At 48.1% G+C, this 23,619-nt stretch overlaps 1 protein-coding gene across 2 annotated transcripts in view; it reads right to left on the bottom strand.

Annotated features, from left to right (window-relative positions):
• The window catches only part of taf7 (TAF7 RNA polymerase II, TATA box binding protein (TBP)-associated factor), a 44,585-nt gene that overhangs the window by 7,533 nt on the left and 13,433 nt on the right, over positions 1-23,619 (bottom strand). For both annotated transcript variants that reach the window (XM_038775475.1, XM_038775474.1), the window contains exons 6-9: positions 18,536-18,594; positions 17,968-18,040; positions 3,929-4,045; positions 3,226-3,420 (exon numbers count right to left, since the gene is read on the bottom strand). In XM_038775475.1, the coding sequence (XP_038631403.1) occupies positions 3,226-3,420; positions 3,929-4,045; positions 17,968-18,040; positions 18,536-18,594 (444 nt within the window). The remainder of the gene's footprint in view (positions 1-3,225; positions 3,421-3,928; positions 4,046-17,967; positions 18,041-18,535; positions 18,595-23,619) is intronic.

Here is a 23,619-nt window from a genome sequence, read left to right as displayed (position 1 = left end):
AACCCTATGGCAAGCTGTATAATACCATCGACAGCAACCCCATGGCAAGCTGTATAATACCATCGACAGCAACCCCATGGCAAGCTGTATAATACCATCGACAGCAACCCCATGGCATGCTGTATAATACCATCAGCATTCCGTGGTCAGCTGGCATTGAACTGGTGGTTTATTGTATCTAGCCTGTGCTTTGTACAGTGTTGAGCTCCACAGACAAGCGTAGAACAGTAGAGCACAGTACAGGCCCTTTGGCCCACGATGTTGTGCCGACCATTTATCCTAATCCAAGGTCAATCTAATCTACACCCCTTCAATTTACTGCTGTCCCTGAAAATGTCCAAGAGTCGCTTAAATGTCCCTAATAACTCTGACTCTACCACCTCCTGGAAGTGTATTCCACGCACCCACAACTCTCTGTGTAAAGAGCCTACCTCTGACATCTCCCCTACCTCCAATCACCTTAAATCATGTCCCCTCGTGACAGCCATTTCCACCCTGGGGAAAAATCTTTGGCTATCCACTCTATCCATGCCTCTCATCATCTTGTACACCTCTATTAAGTCATCTCTCTTCTTTCTTCGCTCCAGTGAGAAAAGCCCTAGCACCTTCAACCTTTCTTCATAAGCCATGCCCTCCAGTCCAGGCAGCATCCGGTAAATCTCCTAGTCATCCTCTCCAAAGCATCCACATCCTTCTTATAATGAGGCGACCAGAACAGGACACAATATTCCAAATGTGGTCTAACCAGGGTTTTATAAAGCTGCAGCAAAACCTTGTGGTTCTTAAGCTCAATCCCCGCTAATGAAAGTCAACACACCATATGCCTTCTTAACAACCCTATCAACCTGGGTGGCAACTTTGAGGGATCTATGTACGTGGACCCCAAGATCCTTCTGGTTCCTCCACACTTCCAAGAATCCTGCCTTTAACTCTGTATTCAGCATTCAAATTCGACCTTCCAAAATGAATCACTTCACATTTATCTAGGTTGAACTCCATCTGCCACTTCTCAGCCCAGCTCTGCATCCTGTCACTGTCCTGTTATAACCTGCAACAGCCCTCAACACTATCAACAACTTCACCAACCTTTGTGTCATCGGCAAACTTACTAACCCACCCTTCCACTTCCTCATCCAAGTCATTTATAAAAACTACAAAGAGCAGAGGTCCCAGAACAGATCCCTGTGGGACACCACTGGTCACCGACCTCCAGGCGGAGTACTTTCCATCTATTACCACTCGTTGTCTTCTTTCAGCCAGCCAATTCTGTATCCAGACAGCCAAACTTCCCTGTATTCCTTGCCCCCTGACTTTCTAAATGAGCCTACCATGGGGGCCTCACGGTAGCATGGTGGTTAGCATCAATGCTTCACAGCTCCAGGGTCCCAGGTTCGATTCCCGGCTGGGTCACTGTCTGTGTGGAGTCTGCACGTCCTCCCTGTGTGTGCGTGGGTTTCCTCCGGGTGCTCCGGTTTCCTCCCACAGTCCAAAAGATGTGCGGGTTAGGTGGATTGGCCATGCTAAATTGCCCGTAGTGTAAGGTTAATGGGGGGATTGTTGGGTTACGGGTATACGGGTTACGTGGGTTTAAGTAGGGTGATCATTGCTCGGCACAACATCGAGGGCCGAAGGGCCTGTTCTGTGCTGTACTGTTCTATGTTTGTTCTATGTTCTATGGGAAACCTTATCAAATGCATTACTGAAATCCATGTACACCACTGCCTGATCTTCATCAATGTGTCTCGTCACATCCTCAAAGAATTCAATGAGATTTATGACGCATGACCTGCCCCTCACAAAGCCATGTTGACCATCTTTAATCAAACTATGTTTTTCTAAATAATCATAAGTCCTATCTCTCAGAATCCTTTCCAATATTTTGCTCACCACAGACGCAGGACTGATGGTCTGCAATTCCCAGGGATTTCCCTATTCCCTTTCTTGAATAGGGGAACAACATTCGCCTCCCTCCAATCATCCAATACACCAGTGGAGAGTGAGGACACAAAGACCATCGCCAATAATCTCCTTCTTCGCTTCAGGCCCAGGGGACTTATCTATCCTGATGCTATTCCAAATTTCCAGCACATCCTCCTTCTTAATATCAACCTGTTCGGGCCTATTAACCTGGTTCACGCTGTTCTCACAAGCAACAAGGTTCCTCTCTCTCGTGAATACTTAAGCAAAATATTCATTTAGGGCCTCCCCTACCTGCTCAGGCTCGAGGCACAAGTTCCCTCCATTATCCCTGATCGGCCCTACTCTCACTCTGATCATCCCCTTATTTCTAACATTAGTGCAGAAAGCCTTGGGGTTTTCCCTAATCCTTCCCGCCAGGGCTTTTTCATGCCCCCTTTTAATTGTCCTAAATCCATTTTTGAGTTCCTTCCTGGCTACCTTGTAACCCTCGAGAGCAGTGCCAGGCTCTTGCTTCCTCAACCTTACGTAAACTTCCTCCTTCCTCTTGACTAGAAGCTCCACTTCTCTGGTCATCCAAGGCTCCTTCACCTTACCATTCCTTCCTCGACTCAGTGGGACAAAACTATCCAGCACTCGCAGCAAGTGCTCCTTAAACAACTCCCATATTACTGTTGTGCATTTCCCTGAGAACAACTGTTCCCAATTTCTGCTCCTCAGCTCCTGTCTAATAGCAGTATAATATGCCCTCCCCCAATTAAATATCTTCCCATACTGTCTGTTCCTATCCCTCTCCATGACAATGGTGAAGGTCAAGGAGTTGTGGTCACTGTCACCTAAATCCTCTCCCACCGAGACATCTGACACCTGGCCTGGTTTGTTGCCAAGCACCAAATCCAATATGGCCTCCCCCTAGTCGGCCTATCTACATATTGACTCAGGAATCCTTCCTGGACACATCTGACAAAATCTACTCCATCCCAACATTTGAGGAGGGAGTGGGTGTCTGAGGTCGGTGGGGAATGAGGGTCCTTCTCCCAGCATGTGTAGTTACTGTAGATGTTACTCAATGAGTTTAACAATTGTGGGACTGATGGTGATCCACGGGTGAACAGCCTGCCAACATGCACAGTCGGAGCTCACACATCTCTGCACAGCCTGCCAACATGCACAGTCGGAGCTCACACATCACTGCAGGCAGAAAACTACCAAGGAAAAGCCCCGGCCCACAGGAAGGAAGCAAAGGTGAGTGGATGAGACACTGGCCTGGCAATGCTCCCCATTCTGTGTTCACAACACTAACTTTACCCATTTGGTTTGATTCCTGCTTTGGCTGCATCTGTCCCTCAGACTCATCGAGCTTTTGCTGCAATTGCCTGGCCAGGTCATCTTCCGAGTCCATGATATTCAGGTTCTCATCGTCATGGCGATCACCTTCATCCTCATCCTCCTCGCTACTGCTGCTGATATCATTGAAGATCTCCCGTAGTTCATCTCTCTCCACTGTAAAACAGAGCACGCAGATTACCCAGAGGTCAGGCCATTGCTCGGAGTCTCTGTCACCTACTGGCCTGTTACTGAGTTACAAATCAAACCCAGTCTGCCGCCCTGTCCCCATTACACCACCACCGAGTCCTCCCCCCCCCCCCCCCCCAATCCTCTTCACTCAGTTCTATGTCTCCTTTTCACCTATCCTGCCCAATCTTGTTGACCCACCCCCGCCCCCACTTTGCTCAGCTCTGCCCCTCCCCAATTTTCCCGTCCTGCCTCCCCGTTCGCCCAACCATGCCTCTTCGACCGCTCAAACCTGCCTCGTTCGCCCAACCCTGCCATCCCATTTGCCCAACCCTGCCATCCTGTTCACCCAACCCTGCCATCCCATTCACCCAACCCTGCTATCCCGTCTGCCACAGTGCTCCCGCCATCTCGTTCGTTCACCCTTGCCCCATTCGTTCACCCTTACCCCACTCCCCAGTCATTCACAGAGATCTGTCCCTGTTCAGCAAGATACCTGCTGAGGTGTGGCCTTGCTTGTGTCCAGATGATCCTGGCGATGAGCTGTCGAGGTTTGGTAGTGAGCCCTGGTTCTCTACTTCCTTTGTTTCATCCTCCGCTATAACCTCCCACCCTACACAGAGTCAGGGTTAAGGAAGGGATCACAGCAACCAACAACAATCAGACCTCCGCAACTCTCCTCGTCAAACACTGGAGAAGGTTGAAAGGAACCTGATTATAAAGTACAGGTCAGTGAAAGAGATTTGCTCTGATAGGGTCTATAAGGATGGACACAGCATGTTACTTTTGGAGGATTGAAACATCCATTATTTCATCTTCTCAATTTGTGCCCAGTATTCACCATTGCTCCGTGTCTGCGTGGGTTTCCTCCGGGTGCTCCGGCTTCCTCCCAAATTGGAATTAGGCTATTGAATTGAATAACCAGCCATGACCAAAATGAATGGCGGAGCAGGTTCGAAGGGTGAAAGGTCTCCTTCTGCTCCTATTTTCTATGTTTCCATCTCATTTAATATCTGCCGCTGTCTCGCGACAGTGATATATTTTAATCTATTTTCCCAGTCACTAGTTTCCCATTCAACTTTAGCCAACTCTATCTTCATATTCATGCAACTGCCTTTAAGTTTAAGTCACTTCTTTCTTAGTCAATCTACTCACCCCGAAATGAACATGGAACTTGCCACGTTCTGATTACTTTTACCTACACACTCGCTACACTACACACTACAAGGTCATTTATTCATCCTCTCTCTTAGAGTTAGCAGGTTTAAAATAGCCTGTTTCCTGGTTGGTTTCAGAATGTTCTGGGATAAATAGGAAAGATAGACCAGTAGATAGGAGAGGGGGAATTGTGTTTCTGATCAGGGACCGCATCACGGCAGTACAGAGAAAGGATATATCCAAGGGTTTGCCCACTGAGTCTATATGGGTTGAACTGAAAGATAAGAAGGGTGAGATAAGAAGTCTGACAGGACTGTACTGTAGGCCCCCACATAGTCAGCAGGAAATTGCGAAGCAAATATGTAAGGAGATTACAGATAGTTGCCGGAAAAATAGGGTGTTAATAGTAGGAGACTTTAACTTTCCCAACATTAACTGGGTCAGCCATAGCACTAGGGGTTTGGATGGAGAGAAATTTGTCTTGTGTATTCAGTAAGAATTCCTCATTCAATATGTAGCATGGTGGTTAGCATCAATTCTTCACAGCTCCAGGGTCCCAGGTTTGATTCCCGGCTGGGTCACTGTCTGTGTGGAGTCTGCACGTCCTCCCTGTGTGTGCGTGGGTTTCCTCCGGGTGCTCCGGTTTCCTCCCACAGTCCAAAGATGTGCGGGTTAGGTGGATTGGCCATGCTAAATTGCCCGTAGTGTAAGGTTAATGGGGGGATTGCTGGGTTACGGGTATACGGGTTACGTGAGTTTAAGTAGGGTGATCATTGCTCGGCACAACATCGAGGGCCGAAGGGCCTGTTCTGTGCTGTACTGTTCTATGTGGATGGCCTGTCTAGAGAGGGGGCAAAACGTGACCTTCTCTTGGGGAATAATGAAGGGCAGGTGACGGAAGTGAGGGATCACTTTGGGACCAGTGACTATAATTCCATGAGTTATAAGATAGCTATGGAGAATGATAGTTCTGGCCCAAAAGTTACAATTCTAAATTGGGGCAAGGCCAATTTCGAGGGTATGAGGCAGGAACTTTCTGTTTACCGGCAAGGGGACAGCTGGTAAGTGGGAGTCTTTCAAAAGGATGTTAACTAGGGTTCAGGGTGAGCACATTCCTCTTAGAGTGAAGGGTAAAACTGGTGGATGTAGGGAACCCTGGGTAACTTAGGATATTGAGGGCCATGGTCAAAAGAAAGGAGGAGGCATATGACATGCATAGGCAGTTGGGATAAAGTGGATCCTTTGAAGAGTATAGGGTTTGTCAGAGTGGAGTTAAGAGACAAATCAGGAGGCCAAAAGGGGGACATAAGATTGTCCTCTTGGCAGATGAGGCAAAGGAAAATCCAAAGAGCTTTTACAGATACTTAAAGGGCAAAAGAGTGACTAGGGAGAGGGTAGGGTCTCTTAAGGATAAACAAGGTCATCTATGGACGGATCTACAAGAGATGGGAGAGGTCCTAAATGAATATTTCGCATCAGTATTTAAAGTTGAGAAAGGCACGAATGTTAGGGAAATTGGGGAAATAAAAAGTGATGTCTTAGGGCAGCACGGTAGCACAAGTGGACAGCACTGTGGCTTCACAGTGCCAGGGTCCCAGGTTTGATTCCCCGCTGGGTCACTGTGCAGAGTCTGCACATCCTCGTGTCTGCGTGGGTTTCCTCCGGGTGTTCCGGTTACCTCCCACAGCCGAAAGACGTGCAGGTTAGGTGGATTGGCCATGATAAATTGCCCTTAGTGACCACAAAGGTTCGGAGGGGTTATTGGGTTTCGGGGATAGGGCTGAAGTGGGGGCTTAAATGGGTCGGTGCCGACTCGATGGGCCGAATGGCCTTCTTCTGCACTGTATGTTCTATGAATGTATATATTACAGAATAGGAGGTGCTGGAGGTATTAAAGCGGATCAAGATAGATAAATCCCCGGGACCTGATGAAATGTATCCCAGGACGTCATGGGAGGCTAGGGAGGAAATTGACAGTCCCCGAGCTGAGATATTTGAATCATCGACAGCGACAGGAGATGTGCCTGAAGATTGGAGCGTAGCAAATGTTGTTCCCTTGTTTAAGAAGGGCTGTCGGGATAAGCCTGGGAACTACTGTCCGAGCCTTCCTTCTGTAGTGGGTAAGGTGTTGAAAGGTATTCTGAGGGACAGGATCTGCAGGCATTGAGACAAACAAGGGCTAGTTCGGGAAAGTCAGCATTGCTTGGTAAGGGGAAAGTCATGACTCACGAATTTGATTGAAGTTTTTGAAGGGGTAACCAAGAAGGTAGATGAGGGCAGTGTGGTCGACATCTTCATGGACTTTAGCAAGGCCTTTGACAAAGTACCGCATGGTAGGTTGTTGCAAAAGATTAAACCTCACAGAATCCAGGGCGAGGTAGCCAATTCAATACAAAATTGGCTTGGCGACTGAAGCCAAAGGGTGGTTGTCGAGGGTTGTTTTTCAAACTGGAGAACTGTGACCAGTGGTGTGCCTCAGGGACCAGTGCTGGGTCCACTGTTATTTGTTATATATATATATAAATGATTTGGATGAGAATGTAGGAGGCCTGGTTAGTACGTTTGCAGATTACACCAAGATTGGTGGCATAGTGGATAGTGAAGAAGGTTATATAAGATTGCAACAGAATGTTGACCAGTTGCCAGTGGGCCGATAAATGGCAGATGGAGTTTAATTTAGATAAATGTGAGGTGATGCATTTTGGTAGATCAAATCAGGACAGGACCTACTCATTTAATGTTAGGGAGTTGGGGAGAGTTACAGAACAAAGAGATCTAGGAATACAGGTTCATAGCTCCTCGAAGGTGGAGTCGCAGGTGGACAGGGTGGTGAAGAAGGCATTCAGCATGCTAGGTTTTATTGGTCAGAATATTAAATACAGGAGTTGAGATGTTTTGTTGAAGTTGTACAGGACATTGGTAAGATCACACATGGAATACTGTGTTCAGTTCTGGTCACCCTATTATAGGAAGGATATTGTTAAAATAGAAAGAGTGCAGAAGACATTTACGAGGACTTGACTGTCTGAGTTATAAGGAGAGGCTGGATAAGCTGGGACTTTTTTCCCTGGAGCGTAGGAGGCTGAGGGCTGATCTGGTAGAGGTCTATAAAATAATGAGGAGCATAGATGAGGTAGATAGTCAACATCTTTTCCTAAAGGTAGAGGAGTCTAGAACTAGAGGGCATATGTTTAAGGTGAGAGGGAAGAGATCCAAAAGAGACCGGAGGGGAAATTTCTTCACACAGAGGCTGGTGAGTATCTGGAACGGGCTGCCAAAGGCAGTGGTAGAGGCGGGTAGAATTTTGTCTTTTAAAAAGCAATTAGACAGTTACATGGGCATGTTGGTATAGAGTGTTATGGGCCAAATGCGGGCAAGTGAGACTAGCTTAGTGATAGAAACTCGGCAGCATGAACAAGCTGGGCTGAAGAGCCTATTTCCATTCTGTAAATATCTATGACTTTAATGCATTATCTAAGAAACTATCCCAAATATACTCCATGAACTCATCCTTCAAGTTACCTTCGCTATTTTGATTTATCCAATCTTTATGAAGATTAAACTCGGCCGCAATTATTGCAGTCCTTTTTTATAAGCCCACATTTGATTTATACTCTGTATTACAGCATCTCTACTGTGAGGCAGCCTATAAATTATTCACAACAGTGACTTTCCTAAGGTGCTGTCTATCTCCACACAAACAGATTCTACATCTTGAACTTCTGAGCCAAGATCATTTTTCACCACTGTACTGATCGCATCCTTAATGAACAGAGCTGCCTCATCTCCTTTTCCTTTCTTACTGTCCTTTCAAAATGTAAAATGCCCTTGAATGTTCAGGTCCCAGCATTGGTCAGTATGTAGCCACGTCTCTGTAATCTCTATCATAGCATCCCTATAATGCAGCAGGCCATTCAGTGCATCGACCCTTCTAATGAACACTCTATCCATGTCCACTCGCCTGTCCACTCCTCACTATCCCTGTAACCCCTTAACCTAACGTGCACATCCCGAGACACAAAGGGGCAATTTAACATGGCCAATCCACCTAACCCGCATGTCTTTGGACTATGGGAGGAAACCGAAGCACCCGGAGGAAACCCACGCAGACACAGGGAGAACGTATAGACTCCACACAGACAGTGACCCAAGGCTGGAATTAAGCCCAGATCCCTGGCGCTGTAAGGTATATATCATACATGATGTGGAGATGCCGGCGTTGGACTGGGGTGAGCACAGTAAGGAGTCTTACAACAAGAGGTTAAAGTCCAACAGGTTTGTTTCAAACACGAGATTTCGGAGCACTGCTCCTTCCTCGGGAATTGGCACCAATGCTGGGGAAACACGGGCATGTAGGGCGCGATTCTCCGACTCCCACGCCGGGTGGGAGAATCGCGGGAGTGCCGGGTGATTCCCGCCACGCCGCCCTGGCACCCGCACGCGATTCTCCCACCCCCACCCCCCCGCCCAAAAGAGCGTGCCGCGTTTCACGACAGACTGCTCGGAGAATCGCCGTTCGCCGTTTCTAAAAGGCGAACGGCGATTCTCCAGCCCGCATGGGCCGAGCGGCCTGCCCAATCCGACGGGTTCACGCCAGCGCCAACCACACCTGGTCGCTGCCAGCATGAACTGCGCGCGAACGCTACGTGTGCGGCCTGTGGGGGGGAACACTCTGGTTTTCACTCCGCCGTCGGCACTTAGAACATAGAACATAGAACAGTACAGCACAGAACAGGCCCTTCGGCCCTCGATGTTGTGCCGAACAATGATCACCCTACTTAAACCCACGTAACCCGTATACCCATAACCCAACAATCCCCCCATTAACCTTACACTACGGGCAATTTAGCATGGCCAATCCACCTAACCCGCACATCTTTGGACTGTGGGAGGAAACCGGAGCACCCGGAGGAAACCCACGCACACACTGGGAGGACGTGCAGACTCCACACAGACAGTGACCCGGCCGGGAATCGAACCTGGGACCCTGGAGCTGTGAAGCATTGATGCTAACCACCATGCTCCCGTTGGGAGAATTTCGCCCGTGCTTCTCAGACAATATTCACCTGAAACACACCTTGGTAAGTGCTTTGCGGATCGTATAACTAGAGCTGCAGAGGGGGCATTAAATTAAATAATAGTGAGCGGAACGTGAAATTTGGAAAGCTATGGAGAAAGGACAAGGCAATAATGGAGGGTAACAATATAAGTAATGATATCAAAACCCATTTCTCCAACCAATCTCTCTGATCTAAAAAATTGGCACTGTAACACAGTTGTTAGCACTGCTGCCTCACTGTGCCAAGGACCGGTTGATTCCAACTGTGGTTGACGTTGGTGTTTGCACATTCTCCCCGTGCCTGCATGGGTTTTGTCCAGCAGCTCTGGTTTCGATGATCTCATTTAATATCTTTGCTAATTTGCATGTGGCTCAGGTTCTGCTTTTTAATTTAACCCCTAGCTGCTCATACTCGTTCAACAAAACGGCTCTCTTAGTTTCTGTTGTTGGTGCTATGTGGACTTTGACAAACGGATCCTTGTTCTCCCATTCCTAGTTCATCTTCAGGTCCAAGGAGATGTCCTCAACACTGGCAGCGGATAGGTAGCACAGCCTGTCAGCTTCACAGAACAATACCTAGCCCCGAATTATACTGCCCCTACTACAACTACATTCCTGTTTACTTGACCCAGTTGAATAGCTCCCAAAACTATGGTGCTGTGTTCAGTTTTTACATCCTCCCTGCAGACCCGGTTCCTGCCCACACAAGCTGCTGTCGGGCAATTGCAAGGGTTACTATTAAGTAATTACTAGTTTTGCTGGTGGGAAAGCTGGTTTTCAAACAGTCATGCCAGATTAGCTTCAGCAGTCACTGGAAGTGGAATTTTACGATTCCTCCACTGTTACCTCTGGATCCTTATCTCTGGCGTCACGTATCGCTGTCCACGGACCAAATCTAAAGTGCCTAACAAAGTGATATGCCTTTCTCCTGGGACAAAGGGCGAAATTCTCCCATCGGGAGACTCTGCTCCCGTGGAAAATCGAGAAGGCCGTCATGAACTCGGCCGAGTTTCATGACGGCCTTGGAGGCCGCTCCTCTCACCTTATTCACCCCCACCCGGGGGGCTAGGAGAAGTACTCCGTTATTCTCGGCCACCGGTATTGTTGCTGGTGTCAAGACCCGGCGTGCCGAGAATGACGCAGCCGGCGCACCTAATGACGTCAGCCGCGCATGCGCAGGTTGGCCGGCGTCAACCCGCGCATGCGCGGTTGCCGTCTTCCCCTCCGCTGCCCCGCAAGACGTGGCGGCTTGATCTTGCGGGGCGGCAGAGGGGAAAGAGTGCGTCCCTTTGAGACGCCAGCCCGACGATCGGTGGGCACCGATAGCGGGCCAGTCCCTTCTCGAGCACGGCTGTGGTGCTCACTCCCCTCTCCGCCCCCCACAAGCGTCGGTCGCGAACGGCAGGCCGCTCGGCCCATCTGGGCTGGAGAATCGCCTGTCGCCGTGAAAAACGGCGAGCGGCGATTCTTCCGATCCGGGGGGGGGGGGGGGGGGGGGGCACCAGGGGGGCGTGTCGTGAGTCGCCCGGCCGTCCCGCGAATCGCCCACCTGGTGTGGGGAGCGGAGAATCGCACCCTAAGTTCCGACGCCAGTGTGAAAACCGGAGTATTTCACTCTGGCGTCGGTAGCCACTCCCTGCCCCCTATTCTCCCACCCTCGGGAGGCTAGGAGTGCCCCCTCATCATTTATGCGCACCGGGCCTTGGCGCCGTATAAAGGCGGTGCCACGTAAATTATGCAGCGCCTGTCGTCACCAGTGCAACCCACGCATGCACGGTTGTCGTCCTCCCCGCAGCTGCCCCGCAAAAAATGACGGATGGATTTTGCGGGGCAGCAGAGGAAAGGAGTTCCTCCGACGGCGAGGCCAGCCCGCCAATCGGTGTGCACCGACCCTGATGCTGGATTCCCCCTCCCCCATAGGCCGGCCCCCCTCAGCGTTCCCGCCGGCAGCGACCAGGTGTTGTCAGCGCTGGCGGGAACCTGTCATGTTGGGCAGGCCGCTCGGCCCATCCGGGCCAGAGAATCGCCGCTCACCCGTTCCAAACGGCGAGTGACAATTCTCCGAGCAGCCAGTTGTGAATCTAGCCGTCACGGTTTGGGGGGGTGGGAGAATCTCAAGTGGGTGCCGGGATAGCGTGGCGGGACTCGCGCGGCACCCGGCATGAACATAGAACATAGAACGATACAGCGCAGAACAGGCCCTTCGGCCCTCGATGTTGCACCAACATGGAAAAAAAACTAAAGGCCATCTAACCTACACTATGCCCTTATCATCCATATGTTTATCCAATAAATTTTTAAATGCCCTCAATGTTGGCGAGTTCACTACTGTTGCAGGTAGGGCATTCCACGGCCTCACCACTCTTTGCGTAAAAAACCCACCTCTGACCTCTGTCCTATATCTATTACCCCTCAATTTAAGGCTATGTCCCCTCGTGCTAGCCACCTCCATCCGCGGGAGAAGGCTCTCGCTGTCCACCCTATCTAACCCTCTGATCATTTTGTATGCCTCTATTAAGTCACCTCTTAACCTTCTCTCTAACGAAAACAACCTCAAGTCCATCAGCCTTTCCTCATAAGATTTTCCCTCCATACCAGGCAACATCCTGGTAAATCTCCTCTGCACCCGTTCCAAAGCTTCCACGTCCTTCCTATAATGAGGCGACCAGAACTGTACGCAATACTCCAAATGCGGCCGTACTAGAGTTTTGTACAACTGCAACATGACCTCATGGCTCCGGAACTCAATCCCTCTACCAATAAAGGCCAACACACCATAGGCCTTCTTCACAACCCTATCAACCTGGGTGGCAACTTTCAGGGATCTATGTACATGGACACCGAGATCCCTCTGCTCATCCACACTACCAAGAATTTTACCATTAGCCAAATATTCCGCATTCCTGTTATTCTTTCCAAAGTGAATCACCTCACACTTCTCCACATTAAACTCCATTTTCCACCTCTCAGCCCAGGTCTGCAGCTTATCTATGTCCCTCTGTAACCTGCAACATCCTTCCGCGCTGTCTACAACTCCACCGACTTTAGTGTCGTCTGCAAATTTACTCACCCATCCTTCTGCGCCCTCCTCTAGGTCATTTATAAAAATGACAAACAGCAACGGCCCCAGAACAGATCCTTGTGGTACGCCACTCGTAACTGAACTCCATTCTGAACATTTCCCATCAACTACCACTCTCTGTCTTCTTTCAACTAGCCAATTTCTGATCCACATTTCTAAATCACCCTCAATCCCCAGCCTCCGTATCTTCTGCAATAGCCGACCGTGGGGAACCTTATCAAACGCTTTACTGAAATCCATATACACCACATCAACTGCTCTACCCTCGTCTACCTGTTCCGTCACCTTCTCAAAGAACTCGATAAGGTTTGTGAGGCATGACCTACCCTTCACAAAACCATGCTGACTATCCCTAATCATATTATTCCTATCTAGATGATTATAAATCGTATCTCTTATAATTCTCTCCAAGACCTTACCCACCACAGACGTTAGGCTCACCGGCCTATAGTTACCGGGGTTATCTCTACTCCCCTTCTTGAACAAAGGGACCACATTTGCTATCCTCCAGTCCTCTGGCACTATTCCTGTAGCCAATGATGACCTAAAAATCAAAGCCAAAGGCTCAGCAATCTCTTCCCTGGCTTCCCAGAGAATCCTAGGATAAATCCCATCCGGCCCCGGGGACTTATCTATTTTCACCTTGTCCAGAATTGCCAACACTTCTTCCCTACGCACCTCAATGCCATCTATTCTAATAGCCTGGGTCTCAGCATTCTCCTCCACAATATTATCTTTTTCTTGAGTGAATACTGACGAAAAGTATTCATTTAGTATCTCGCTTATCTCCTCAGCCTCCACACACAACTTCCCACCACTGTCCTTGACTGGCCCTACTCTTACCCTAGTCATTCTTTTATTCCTTACATACCTATAGAAAGCTTTTGGGTTTTCCTTGATCCTACCTGCCAAAGACTTCTCATGTCCCCTCCTTGCTCGTCTCAGCTCTCTCTTTAGATCCTTCCTCGCTTCCTTGTAACTATCAAGCCCCCCAACTGAAACTTCATGCCTCATCTTCACATAGGCCTCCTTCTTCCTCTTAACAAGAGATTCCACTTCTTTGGTAAACCACGGTTCCCTCGCTCGACCCCTTCCTCCCTGCCTGACTGGTACGTACTTATCAAGAACATGCAATAGCTGTTCCTTGAACAAGCTCCACATATCCAGTGTGCCCAACCCTTGCAGCCTACTTCTCCAACCAACACATCCTAAGTCATGTCTAATGGCATCATAATTGCCCTTCCCCCAGCTATAACTCTTGCCCTGCGGGGTATACTTATCCCTTTCCATCACTAATGTAAAGGTCACCGAATTGTGGTCACTGTTTCCAAAGTGCTCACCTACCTCCAGATCTAACACCTGGCCTGGTTCATTACCCAAAACCAAATCCAATGTGGCCTCGCCTCTTGTTGGCCTGTCAACATATTGTGTCAGGAAACCCTCCTGCACACATTGTACAAAGAACGACCCATCTAATGTACTCGAACTATATCTTTTCCAGTCAATATTTGGAAAGTTAAAGTCTCCCATAACAACTACCCTGTTACTTTCGCTCTTTTCCAGAATCATCTTCGCCATCCTTTCCTCTACATCCCTAGAACTATTAGGTGGCCTATAGAAAACTCCCAACAGGGTGACCTCTCCTTTCCTGTTTCTAACCTCAGCCCATACTACCTCAGAAGAAGAGTCCCCATCTAGCATCCTTTCCGCCACCGTAATACTGTCCTTGACTAGCAGCGCCACACCTCCCCCTCTTTTGCCCCCTTCTCTGAGCTTACTAAAACACCTAAACCCCGGAACCTGCAACAACCAATCCTGTCCCTGCTCTATCCATGTCTCTGAAATGGCCACAACGTCGAAGTCCCAGGTACCAACCCATGCTGCCAGTTCCCCTACCTTATTTCGTATACTCCTGGCATTGAAGTAGACACACTTCAAACCACCTACCTGAACACTGGCACCCTCCTGCGAAGTCAAATCTGTGCTCCTGACCTCTATACTCTCAATCTCCCGTACCCCAAAACTACAATCCAGGTTCCCATGCCCCTGCTGAATTAGTTTAAACCCCCCCAAAGAGCACTAACAAATCTCCCCCCCAGGATATTGGTGCCCCTCAGGTTCAGATGTAGACCATCCTGTCTATAGAGGTCCCACCTTCCCCAGAAAGAGCCCCAGTTATCCAGAAATCTGAATCCCTCCCGCCTGCACCATCCCTGTAGCCACGTGTTTAATTGCTCTCTCTCCCTATTCCTCATCTCACTATCACGTGGCACGGGCAACAACCCAGAGATAACAACTCTGTTTGTTCTCGCTCTGAGCTTCCATCCTAGCTCCCTAAAGGCCTGCCTGACATCCTTGTCCCCTTTCCTACCTATGTCGTTAGTGCCAATGTGGACTACGACTTGGGGCTGCTCCCCCTCCCCCTTAAGGACCCGGAAAACACGATCCGAGACATCACTTACCCTTGCACCTGGGAGGCAACATACCAAACGTGAGTCTCTCTCGCTCCCACAAAATCTCCTATCTGTGCCCCTGACTATTGAGTCCCCAATTACTAATGTTCTACTCCTTTGCCCCCTTCCATTCTGAGCAACAGGGACAGACTCCGTGCCAGAGGCCCGTACCCCATGGCTTACCCCTGGTAAGTCGTCCCCCCCACAAGTATCCAAAACGGTATACTTGTTACTCAGGGGAACGACCGCAGGGGGTCCCTGCACTGACTGCTTCTTCCCAGTCCCTCTTACAGTTACCCATCTATCTCCAGTTTTTGGTGTAACTACTTCCCTGAAGCTCCTATCTATGACCCCCTCTGCCTCCCAAATGATCCGAAGTTCATCCAGCTCAAGCTCCAGGTCCCTAACACGGTTTTTGAGGAGCTGGAGTTGGGTGCACTTCCCACAGGTGAAATCAGCAGGGACACTGACGGTGTCCCTCACCTCAAACATTCTGCAGGAGGAGCATTGTACTGCCTTCCCTGACATCACCTCTAGATTAAAAAAAAAAACAAGAAAAAGAAAAAGAAAGGAAGAGCTTACCTGATGTTACCTCAAACCCTGCTCCCGCTGAAAGTTAAGCAAATTTAAAGGCACTCACTCACCTTCACGACAGGCCCCTGCTCCCGCTTCCCAACCACCGTGGGGTGGGGGGGTTGGTTAGAGGAGGAGGTAGGGTGGGAAACACTCACAAAGTGTTTCGGGTTTAACTGTCACTTGCCAACAGCCCCTCCACAAACCACCTTCAACTTAGGCTGACTGCACTGCACGTATGCAAATTCCCCCAGAACAGCTGATCAGTAGCTCTGCTCTGCTGCCCTCTGCTGGATGCTTGTCTTCACTCAAACTCCTTGGGTCTCCTTCGCCGGTTCCCCTTCAACTTAGGCTGACCGCACTGCACGTATGCAAATTCCCCCAGAACAGCTGATCAGTAGCTCTGCTCTGCTGCCCTCTGCTGGATGCTTGTCTTCACTCAAACTCCTTGGGTCTCCTTCGCCGGTTCCCCTTCAACTTAGGCTGACCGCACTGCACGTATGCAAATTCCCCCAGAACAGCTGATCAGTAGCTCTGCTCTGCTGCCCTCTGCTGGATGCTTGTCTTCACTCAAACTCCTTGGGTCTCCTTCGCCGGTTCCCCTTCAACTTAGGCTGACCGCACTGCACGTATGCAAATTCCCCCAGAACAGCTGATCAGTAGCTCTGCTCTGCTGCCCTCTGCTGGATGCTTGTCTTCACTCAAACTCCTTGGGTCTCCTTCGCCGGTTCCCCTTCAACTTAGGCTGACCGCACTGCACGTATGCAAATTCCCCCAGAACAGCTGATCAGTAGCTCTGCTCTGCTGCCCTCTGCTGGATGAGGGGGGGAGAATTCCGCCCAAAGTGTCCAGATAATATTTTCCCTCCTAAATGCACCAGTGTCCAAAAATCAGACTTCAGCCCTTCTACTCTGAGCCATAGTTTCTTGAGCAGTTGACACTTGCTGTAGATGTGGTTGCCATAGATCACACTGGTGTGCACCAGCTCCCATATGCTACAGCTGCAACACATCACCTGCTCTGTCTATTGTGCTTTATTTGAGTACTTAGGTTTCAAGTTTAGAACTATCACTCGCTGATTAGCTGCAGTTATACCAAGGAGTTTAACTTGTTCAGCTATCAATTTGATATGAAACTAATATGGCCCAATACCAGTTTAAACTACTGCACCAGTTTAAAGAGAATAAAAACCTTTAAATTTCACCAATCAATCGCCCATCGGCTTACCTAATTAAAACTTCTGGGCTCCAGCACTCAGGTCTTGCTGTTTCTAACTCCTGCTCATGGGTCGCTCCTTGTTCAAACTCCCAAGTTAAGTGGCCCATCTGATAGCACTGAGTCATAGCACTGAGTGCTACAATTCAGAAAGAAAAGAGGAAAGTTTCAACTGTAGAGTGCTATTCCCAACAAAGAGGGTAGGTGGTACTGAAGAAAAATGTTTCCCCTCAGAGGAATGCTGCCCCTGACGAGGAGCACTCCCTTTCCCTTCCCTTCCCTCCCTCAAACCCCCCCCCCCTCCCCGATAGAAGGACGCACATTGCCCTCTCACCTACTCCAGAGAAGGGAAGCACTCCCACTAGAGGAATACACAGCCACAGAGGAAAACTAGACTTATCTTCCCCAAACTCCAGGGAAGGAACACTCCCATTGCAGAGGAAAGCTACCCTGAGGAACACTTCCACCTATCTACCCACAGAGGAAAACACCCCCCACCCATCCCAAATGAGGAACACTCCCCCCGCAGAAGAACTTTCTGACTGAGGAGAGAGGTTCATACTGGACGGGTTTACGGACGAAATGCTACACTGTCAGAGGTGCTGACGTTTGGATGATGATGTTTGGATGAGACAAGGCCTCATTTGTCTATTCTGATAAAAAGGTCCTATGGCACATTTTGATGAAGATCAGAGGATCTCTCACTCATGTCCTTGAACAACATTTATCCCTCACTCCACAAGGCACATGTCAACACATAATACAATGATAAGGACATTTAACACATTGCTCGTTGCATGATGTCATAGTCTATTGACTGCCATGTCTCCCACTTAACAACAACAATTGCAGTTCAAAAGTATTCCTTTGACTTTGAAGTGCTTGGGTACGTCCTGAGGTCACAAAAGGTGAATTCAAGTCTGACTTTATCAATGCAGAAAGGCTGTTATACTCCATTATCTAAACCCCACTCCCTCTGCAAACCGGAAGGATACGGACACTGACAGCTTCAGCATCTGTGCTCAGCAACCTTTTCACTTCCTTTTCCACATCCGGAGACTCAATGTACTAGGAACAAAAAAAGAATAAAGATGTTTCCCTTTTGTACTTTGGAATATCAAAGTTTTGATTTCATTCATGGTCAAGTATTAAATATGAAACCACCCCTGTGCCTAAACTTTCAACAAACATTAGGCTCATAGTAAAGCTTCCTCCAACCTTGTTGGGTGAGCAAGAGAATAAAGCTCCCTCTACACTGTCCCCATCAAACACTCCCAGGACAGGTACAGCATGGGGTTAGATACAGAGTAAAGCTTCCTCTACCCTCTCCCCATCGAACATTCCCAGGACAGATAAAGCATGGGATAAGACACAGAATACACCATCTGGAGTTATGGCCGAAGATCAGGCATGATCTTCTTGAATGGCAGAGTAACGTTGAGGGTCTATGTAGCCTTCCCCATCAACCTTTCCCTATCTACGATGCCCCACCAAAAGTTTTTAGCACTGGTACATCACAAATTAGAAACACACAATGAGGCAGATCGCGTTGGAAGTTCTCACCTTCTTCTTTGCAGTTTTCCGAAATCTCCTCTTGCGGACATTCTTCAGAGGGCACGTGACTGAAATTCAAGGAAAGAAGCAACAAATATCAATAAGGGTGAAACGGAGACTGGCTATATTTGAGTAGCCTAAAATAATTATTAAATGCTGCCCTGGGCTCCATTTTGCTGTCGCCACTGTACAGAGCAGGTTCGATAAACTGTTTGGTTTATTAAACACATCAATACAAGGGATTAGTTCAGGATAATGAGTGGATAATGAATCCTTGTAATTAGTTCAGGATTGGCAGAGCGAACAGCGCTTTTGGAATTCAGACTGGTTTATGGGGCAAATATAGGGCAGTAGGATTAATTTGAGATTAGTTTGGGTTTGATAGAGTGCTACAGGAAGAGATTGAAGGGATTGGTTTATGATTGATGCAGGGTTATGGGGAATGACCTGGGCAGTGGGATTAATTTGTATTTCCTCAACAAGGAGCTAGCACAGACATGAGAGGCTGAACAGCTTCATTTGGTGTTGTGAGTTTCTCTGCCTCTACTCTCTCACTAATTCCACGATACAGTAGCACAGTCCCAGCATTATACAATATAAAATGTTCTCCATATACAGCACAATTTTTAGAAGGATGGAATGTAGAATTGTAGTTTGCGTTTCCACAGCTCCAGTCTGGACAATGTGATGGATAGCCGGGTGAACAGACTTCACTTGCAGCTCTGTTTAAAAGAGGTCTGTTAATCCAATTCTCCATCATATCACAGGCATATCTGGAAAATACACTTCCTGTCATTACACACATAAATCACAGTGTTATCTAGAAATATAAAGATAGATAGTTAGTTTCTAAAGCTATTTAAAGAAGATCACAATGGTTAGCGCTGCTGCCTCACAGCACAAGGGGACCTAGTTTAATTCTGGTCTCGGGTGGAGTTTATATCTTCTCCCCGTGTCTGCATGGGTTTCCTCCGGGTGTTCTGGTTTCCTCCCACAGTCCAAGATGAGGAGATTAGGTGGATTGGCCATGCTAAATTGATCCTTAGTGTCCAGAAGGTGAGGTGGGGTTACGGGGAGTGAGCCTGGGTAGGGTGCACTTTCAGAGGGTGGGTGCAGAAATCGATGGGCCAATTTGCCTCCTTCTGCACTTAGGGATTCTAAGATTTAACAGTGTGAATTGGTCCTATAGAAAGTGAGTCTGAGGGTCAATATTGGAAAAGAAGACAACGACAGATGAATTGAACTGGTATTTTGCATTGGTCATTCACTGTAGAAGATACAAGAAACATCCCAGAAATAGTTGTAAATCAGGAAATGGAAGGGATGGAGGAACTCAGGATCATTACAATGTCGGGGAAGTGGTACTGAATAAATTGTTGGATCTGCGGGCTGACAAATCTCTGAGTCCTGATGGACTCCATCTAATGGTCTTAAAAAAGTGGCTCGTGAGATAGTTGATGCCTTGGTTTTAATTTTTCTAAATTCACTAGATTCGGGGAAGGTTCCATTATATTGGAAAAAAGCGAATACAACTCCTTTATTCAAAAAGGGAGGGAGACAGAAAGCAGGAAACTGCAGGCCAGTTAGTTTAACATCCGTCATAGGAAAAACATTAGAAACTATAATTAAAGATGTTGCAACATAAGTGGTGGAAAGTGATTTCTCCTTCGTGGTGCCATGGGGGCAGGTTACTGTACACGATAAAAGTCGATTTAAGGAAGTGTGGTGGCGTGGTGTGGATACAGAAAATATGGACGAGGAGGGACGTCGTCGTCCGCCCTATTGCCAGTGGAGCAACTGATGGGACTTATTAACGGGGACTATGGGAGCATCGGTGGGAGATGTAGGAAGATTGGTCGAAGGCAACTGAGCGAGCGGTCGCCCTCTTCATGGTGCCATGGAGCGGGTAGAAAGATGGCTGGAGTCACAAAGGGCGACTATTCGAGATAGACCAGCATGGTAGCATTGTGGATAGCATAATTGCTTCACAGCTCCAGGGTCCCAGGTTCGATTCCAGCTTGGGTCACTATCTGTGCGGAGTCTACACATCCTCCCCGTGTGTGCGTGGGTTTCCTCCGGGTGCTCCGGTTTCCTCCCACAGTCCAAAGATGTGCAGGTTAGGTGGACTGGCCATGATAAATTGCCCTTAGTGTCCAAAATTGCCCTTAGTGTTGGGTGGGGTTATAGGATCGGATGGAGGTGTTGACCTTGGCTAGGGTGCTCTTTCCAAGAGCCGGTGCAGACTCGATGGGCCGAATGGCCTCCTTTTGCACTGTAAATTCTATGATAATCTATGTGGAACGGGCGGTCTCTGACCACAGTGACCACATTGTGAAGCTGGAGGCTTTGTTGGGAGCTGCCTTCAAGGAACTGAAATCGAGGGTTGAGAACCAAGAAAATCGGTCCAGGTGGCAAATCTACGGTTTGTTGGTCTGCCGGAGGGGTTAGAGGGAACGTGTGACACGCCCTACGTTTCCAACATGTTGGCAAAGCTGGTAGATGAGGGGGTCTGTGAAAAGGTCTTGGAGGTGGACCAGGCACACCGATCACTAGGGCAGAGGCCGAGAGCGGGGGAATCGCCGAGGGCTGTTATAGTGAGAATGCACCCTTTCCAGGTGAAGGAACAGACCCCAGCAGATCCGAACATATCAGGACATTGGAGCCGAACTGGGCAAGAAACAAGCTGGCTTCAATCGGGCCAAGGCAATTCGTTTTCGTAACAAAGTTCTGTTTGGCATACTGTATCAGCCAAACTTTGAGTGACATTTAAGGGGAAGGATCATTATTTCACGTCGCGTGAAGAAGCACGCAATTTCATTAAGGAGCATTGGTTGAAGGAGGGTTGATTGGGGAATGTTATTTGCGGATTTTGCAGAGTCCGTTTGAAATTTTTGTTCCATTTGTAAATGTTGACCACTTTTGGTTCTTTATTATATTTTATTTGTTTTATTATAGTTACACATGTTTGCCTTGTTGGTGTGTTAAAATGGTTGAGGTGTCTCTCTCCTGTGGGCTGGTAGAGGTGTAGGAGCTATTTTTTGGGGGGGGGGGCAGCCGGATTGTGGGGGGGGCACAGTGGGAGCAATCAGGGGTAGGGGGGGGTGTCGGAGGTTGCTGGTGACGCATATCTTTTTCGGCAAGGACGGGGTAGGTTGGAATGGACAGCCATTTTGTGTGGGCTCAGACGGGAAAGGAAAATGGACGTTCTATAACAGATTGGGATGGCGGACTTAAATAAGTGAGGAGGAGTGGAGGTAGAAGCCACCCGGTGAGAATAGTGACCTGGAATGTACAGGGTGTAAACGAGCCGGTGAAACGTTCCAGGGCATTTGCGTATTTGAATACCTTGGGGGCAGTGGGCGTATCTCTCCAGGAGATGCAATTGCTGATTAAAGACCAGGTTAGGTTGCAAATGGGATGGGTGGGTCAGACATTCCATTCAGGATTGGACTCCAAATCGAGGGGGGGGGCGCTATTCTATTTAGTAAGAGGGTGTAATTTGTACTGGCCAGAGAGGTGCGAGATCCAGGGTTTGTAATGGTTAGTGGGATCTTACAGGAGGGATGGTCATTCTAGTAAGCGTTTATGCACCAAATTGGGATGATGGAGAGTTTATTAAGTGGATAGGCTGTCATGCTGGACCTGGACTCGCACAAATTGATCATGGGTGTCAAGTGTGTGATGGATCCCCGACTAAATCGATCGTGCCCAAGGCCATTAGTCAAGTCGGGAATGGTGAAGGAGCTTTGGATATTTACAGGCCAGATTTGGGGGGCGGGGGTGGATCCTTAGAGGTTTCCAATTCAGGAGGGAGGGAGTTTCTGTACTTCTTCCAAGTACATCAGGTGTACTCCCATGTGGATGTTTTTATGGTGGCTGATTCAATTCTCCCGGAGATAGTAAGGTTGAAATATGGGGCGATTGTGGTCTCAGACCACGCGTCACATTTGATGGGTATAAGGTTCAGAGTAGGTCAGTCTCAGGGACTCTCACGGAGGATGGACTCAGCGCTTCTGGCAGAAGAGAATTTGGCAGAAAGATGAGTTTGGTCATCAAGGAGTACATAGAGTTCAATCAGAACGGGGAGATCTCACCCTCCACGTTCTGGGAGGCATTGAAGGCCGTGGTACACGGATAGTGATCACATTTAATGTGGACAGGAGCAAGGTGGCGAGGTCAGAGATGCAGTGATTGATTGGTGCAACTCTGGAGGTAGATCAGTGGTACTCTGTGGCCAGTACCAGGGAACTCTTGGCAGAACAGTTTGGGGGGGAAAAGTGCCAAATTAGGGGGATTGTATTTTGTTATTGAATGACTGTTGGTTTGTTGTTATGTAGGCGCAGATTTGAATGAAAATAATTTTAACAAAAGATGTTAAAATAATAATAATCTTTATTATTAAATAAAGATTATTTATCTTTATTTAATCAGACTGTGACCCAAGCCGGGAATTATACCCGAGTCCCTGGTGCTGTGAAGTGCTAACCCATCGCACTTGGAAAAATTTAAGGTAATCAGGCAGCTGTAAAAGCTAAATCATGTTTAACCAATTTATTGGAGTTCTTTCCATTTATATAATTAGAACATTTATTCTTATTCATTTTGATGTCCCTTGCAAGATTCCTTTAATAAAGGGAGGCAGTGGCTTTGTGATATTGTCACTGGACTAGTAATCCAGAGACTCAGAGTCATGCGCCGGAGACCTGAGTTTGAATCCCACCATGGTAGATGGTGAAATTTGAATTCAACAAAAATGTGGAATTAAAAGTCTAATGGTGACCATGAAACCATTGTCGATTGTCATAAAAACCCAACTGATTCACTAATGTCCTTTAGGGAAGGAAATCTGTCATCCTTACCTGGTCTGGCCTACATGTGACTCCAGATCCATAGCAAGGTGGTTGACTCTCAGGGATGGGCAATAAATGCTGGCCTAGCCAGTGACACCCACATTCCATGAATTAATTTTTTAAAAATCCTTTTTAGCAGCTCTTATGAGCTGCTTTTTGACCCATTGTGGTCTTTACATCTATCCCATTTGTTCAGATCAGTGCTCTGCTTTGAATTTTTGTAATCCCGTTCTTTTATTTTTA

The sequence above is a fragment of the Scyliorhinus canicula genome, chromosome 17 (assembly GCF_902713615.1).
Source record: "Scyliorhinus canicula chromosome 17, sScyCan1.1, whole genome shotgun sequence".
NCBI classification, from domain to species: domain Eukaryota; kingdom Metazoa; phylum Chordata; class Chondrichthyes; order Carcharhiniformes; family Scyliorhinidae; genus Scyliorhinus; species Scyliorhinus canicula.
Note: the sequence above shows the minus strand (reverse complement) of the source record. Positions and strands in the feature narration are given on the sequence as shown.